This window comes from Ixodes scapularis, unplaced genomic scaffold (genome assembly GCF_016920785.2).
Source record: "Ixodes scapularis isolate PalLabHiFi unplaced genomic scaffold, ASM1692078v2 PGA_scaffold7__128_contigs__length_106722199, whole genome shotgun sequence".
NCBI lineage: Eukaryota > Metazoa > Arthropoda > Arachnida > Ixodida > Ixodidae > Ixodes > Ixodes scapularis.
In genome coordinates this window covers 25,678,158-25,682,505 of record NW_024609882.1, presented here as the reverse complement: position 1 = coordinate 25,682,505, position 4,348 = coordinate 25,678,158, and the positions used below count along the sequence as shown (strand labels likewise).

At 42.9% G+C, this 4,348-nt stretch overlaps 1 protein-coding gene across 1 annotated transcript; it reads right to left on the bottom strand.

Annotated features, from left to right (window-relative positions):
- Positions 1-1,735: 1,735 nt before the first annotated feature.
- Positions 1,736-2,599, bottom strand: LOC115310997 (elongation of very long chain fatty acids protein AAEL008004). Its single transcript, XM_029969510.4, has one exon. It carries the CDS (start codon positions 2,594-2,596, stop codon positions 1,736-1,738), a length of 861 nt encoding a protein of 286 aa, XP_029825370.2. The 5' UTR covers positions 2,597-2,599.
- Between the last annotated feature and the right edge of the window lie 1,749 nt (positions 2,600-4,348).

Below are 4,348 nucleotides of genomic sequence, written 5' to 3'. Positions count from 1 at the left end.
CATCACTGGAGCAGTCGTATATTTGGCTGTCAAATGTCGCGATCCTAGCGGTTGGTCCTAGAAGTTCCGACAAAAAGCAGGAGCGAACGCTTGTGTAGCTTGACGCCAGAGGTATCCAACTCCTGGCTGCTGTAGCTCCCGTGAACTGTCGAGCTTGGGGAGTTTTCACTCGCCGCTTGTCCGAAGCTGGAGTAATATCGGAGCACGTCAAGCAATGACCGGTGACCTCTGCTTGGCACCAGGCAATACATGCAAGTTTCCGGGAGGTGTGAAGTGTCTTGTCAAGACACTTTTATGAGGTTTTGCTGGAATAGTAAGACAGCATTGACAGGCGTCAGTAAGTGCTGAGAAGTTTATTACATTGCAAAAACAGAGTGCTAATCTCTGTTATCTTCTGCCATAGACGGAATTTCTCTGCTCGATTGTTCCGAGTCGTTTTCGTAATGCTTCAAAACCCCCGATTCTCTCAAAATGACTCGAAGCATGAACACAGCTTTTTATGGGAATGTTTTAAAAAGGAAAGTTACTTTCGCGTGCACGATAATGTTTGTTGTTCAGACATCGTGTGCTTTGATTAAGAACAAAAATTATGCCTCAGACACAATCTAACACTTCGTAAGAAAAGATAAAAAAGTAATAATAACATCAACCCCAACCTTTCTGGCTGTTTTTGGCTGATTTTGGTCTGCCACTGGCTGCTTTTGGGGACCGTGAAGGAGGTCAACGGAGGATAGAAAAGTATTTTTCCCCAAAAACAACTGCGTAGAAAGTATTTACATCACAACAAAAGAATGTCTCACCATTCCTAGAAAATTTCGTCGAAGTTTTGTCGTTCAATATATAATACGATTAAAAGAAAGCTTATTTTTTCGCTTTTACATTAGGGTTCAACGTATTTGCCGATGCCAAGCAACAGCCGCCAGCGGTGCCACTTGACCCCAGCAAAACAAGCCATAATCCGCTATCGAGCCTACTACAACTGTCATCAGTGGTGCTAACCCCGAGCTCACTCCTCATGCACCCGCCGCCTCGTCAGCAAAGTTATCTTTGTGTCCAAATCTCCACAAGCTCGAGATCGAGCTGCAGCAGAACAGGAGTCTGTCGTATCCAGCTCCGCTGCTCTGTCATTGTCAAGAGTGCGGCAGGCAACGTCCTTACACTTTTTATCACGTCATCATACGGAAATTGAGGGTCTACATTTGAGGACACACTAAATAAGCGAGTCCAAAATGTGTTCCTCGCGCGATATTTTAGTTGGCGTCAACTTTCTTGTTCCACATTGTCAAGTTCAGAGACCAGTAGAGGCTTCGCCTCAAGGCTGTGCTCGTGGCTTTCTGCCGTGCTTTTGTGGCGCTTGCTTTCGTAGATTGCCCTAAAAAAGGTTCGTTTTTCTTTTATAAACAAGGTAAGTTCATCCGTTGACATTTTTACTTTAAGCTTTTATCACGTACCCGTACCCTCGTAGTAAGTCACAGCGCGATACTTAGAGAACCCGAATTTCGCGGGCTGCTTAAATTGGATCCGAAGCGTGGATCTGAAACCTTCATGCGGCATGAAATGCGACTGGAAATTCCCCATCTCTACACTCAGGCTACATCTCTTAATGTTTTTCGACTGCGCCCTCTCCTTCAAATATTAGAGTAACTCACTGAGATATTAGGTGCCCACGCTAACATTCCCTTAAATTTGTACTCGTTCATATTGCTCACTTTTCCTTATTTTTTTTATAGAGATGCTAATCGTACTTTCTATTCTTAACTTTCTGCTGAAGGTCTTCCTCGGTGCTACTCTGTTCGTTTTTAATAGAAGGACCCTTGCGATTGTACGCGTGAACATAAAAGTTTACAAATAAGACCAATATAAGGAACGTCTGCGCGTTTCCAAGGAGGATAAGGTATCTGGGGAACCCACAATCTACGAACAAAGGGATTGACAAGTGAAGCATGGCAAGAACAAATTGAGCGATCTGCAACGTGGTAAGGTACTTCTTCCACCAGAGGTACTTCTGCACGCCGGGACCCAGGGTAGCGAGGAAGTAGTAAGAGTACATGATGATGTGCACAAACACGTTGATGGCCAGTCCAAAAGCGACGTGTCCTTCTGGAGCGAACAAGGTCCAGAACCACACGTTTGCCGCCACGATGGTGTGGTGGATGACGTGCAAGTGCGTGATTTGTCTGAATTTCTTGCGGAGGACGAAGAAGACGGTGTCCAGAAAGTCAACGTACCGAACCGCGACGAAAAACCATCCATCTTTGTAGTATTGGGTTAACTCTTCGTCCATATATCCGGTAATTCCTTGACACCAGAGGCTGTAGCGACCTCCTGGAAGGTAGGTCGTTTTCAGGACGATGTAGAGGAACCGGGCATTGACAGCCACCATGCCAAGGTTGTACATGCGAACGATATTTATGATATCGAAAGGTTCCCTGTCTTTCATCCATCGTGGACCAGCCACCTTGACAAAGTACAGGTAGCCCAGAATCAGAGGGAAGACGAAGAAGGGGTTGACGACTAGAGGGTAGTCCCTTGTTCTTGGATCGCCCATCTGCTGGATCTGGCTCAGAAGTGTGATTGGGTTCATACTGGTATTCATTGTCAAGACTACGTGTGGCAACAGACAGCAAAAGTTGGGATCACCTGGAATAGGGAACGAAAGGATGGAGTTAATTATTCCGGAAATTCGTTTTGTGCTCGGGCATTGTAGTACTTAGGAAATAGAATCAGGAAGGAATGAGTGGTTCTTCACAAGCAAAGAATTTCTTGTACTGAGAAGGATGGGCAAGCAAAACAAAAATAAAGGTAGAGAAAAGTGTTATAAACAAACAAAAGGCTAGTAAAAGGAACACTCGTCGGTAATATTAGAAAGCTTCAGTTGATCGTTCCGATGACTTTGATAACCATACCCAATATTCCGCCGCCGCCTTTGGGCATGTATCGTGTCTTAATAGGAAGTATTGGAGGTGGAATCGATCTACTCAAACTCTCTAATGTCCAACACGTTTTTCTAAGTAAATTGTACTTCAGCTCTATACGATGGCCGCCAAGCAGCTAGAAGTTTGGGGATATTGTTCCTGGATCTCGGGTTTGTACGATGTTGAAAGAATGTTTATTTGGCTAGAAGACATAACTAAATAGTATGTTGCATTTCCAATTTGACTTAGCGCACTCCCAATTATTCGACAATTAATTATTACATCATTAGAAGCATTACAGCTTAAAAAATGCTTTTTCTTAGATTGACGAAGAGCTGGTAAAATATTCTACAGAAGTCCGAGAATTGTTACTAATAGATGATAGCAGAATGTTTAGCTCGATCGAGTGATTTGCTAGAGCCCAGACCCTAGGTAGTACTATGCAAAGCTAAAGACAAGTAAATGTAATAATTTTAACTCTATTAAAAAAACCTAAAAACTTGGTAGGAAAATGGCAGCACGAACACAAAGAATGGAGACGTTTGTGTAGGCGCTGTCCTTCGTTAGCCTCCTTTCGGGATTGTCTGTGTTCATTTTCAATATACGTACGCCGGCTGGTTTGGGTGCTTACGTGTTGCTCATTTTTAGGTGCGGTTGCTGATAACTACGTTACTTTAAAGAAGTCGCGTCTCGTTACGGCTCGTTTTTAAGCACTGACTTTGGTCGTGATTGGATGACAGTTTGATCAAAGCTTATGCTATTCAAAGCAATCTGGTAGATTAATGTTGTGGGCGAATTTCCTCGCTTTTTCTAGAAGACGCTTCAAAGTCGCCGGGTTTAAAATAATTACGACTAAGGAGCTCAGGCCTTGTTAAGCTTTGCTGTTTCGAGGTCGAGGAGTTATCTCTGAACACTCCAGGATGTACGTTTTATATCCGGTGTATTTTCAGGTTCGTTACAAAAAGGTGTAAATATGAAGCGTACGATGTAAATGGTTGAGCGTGTTGATTTCTAATTTAAGATAAGAAAAGAGGCACATTGAAGACCAACAGAGAACACAGGCGTTCATATGTTTCCACACTGGAATTTCGACGCATGCCGAAAAAAAATTGCATTCTACAAGTGCACCGAGAGAATGTATCAGCAACTTCACTAAGGATAAGCTTTGCTCTATTGGTAGTTTTTAATGTAGTTACAAGGAAACTGCCAATGAAGCAAGCTTATACTTTGTGCATAAATATTCATTCGGCGCACGGGTGGAATACTGAATTCCACAGGTGTCCCAAGAAGAGATCCAAAATTGGAACGATAGTTGGAACATGCCGAAACTGTTTAGAATAAATTTTAAAAGTTCGCCACACAAGGAAATTTACAACATTGATGTCCAAGTTTGATTAAAAACGAAATCACATTTATAATTTCCCTTCACCAAA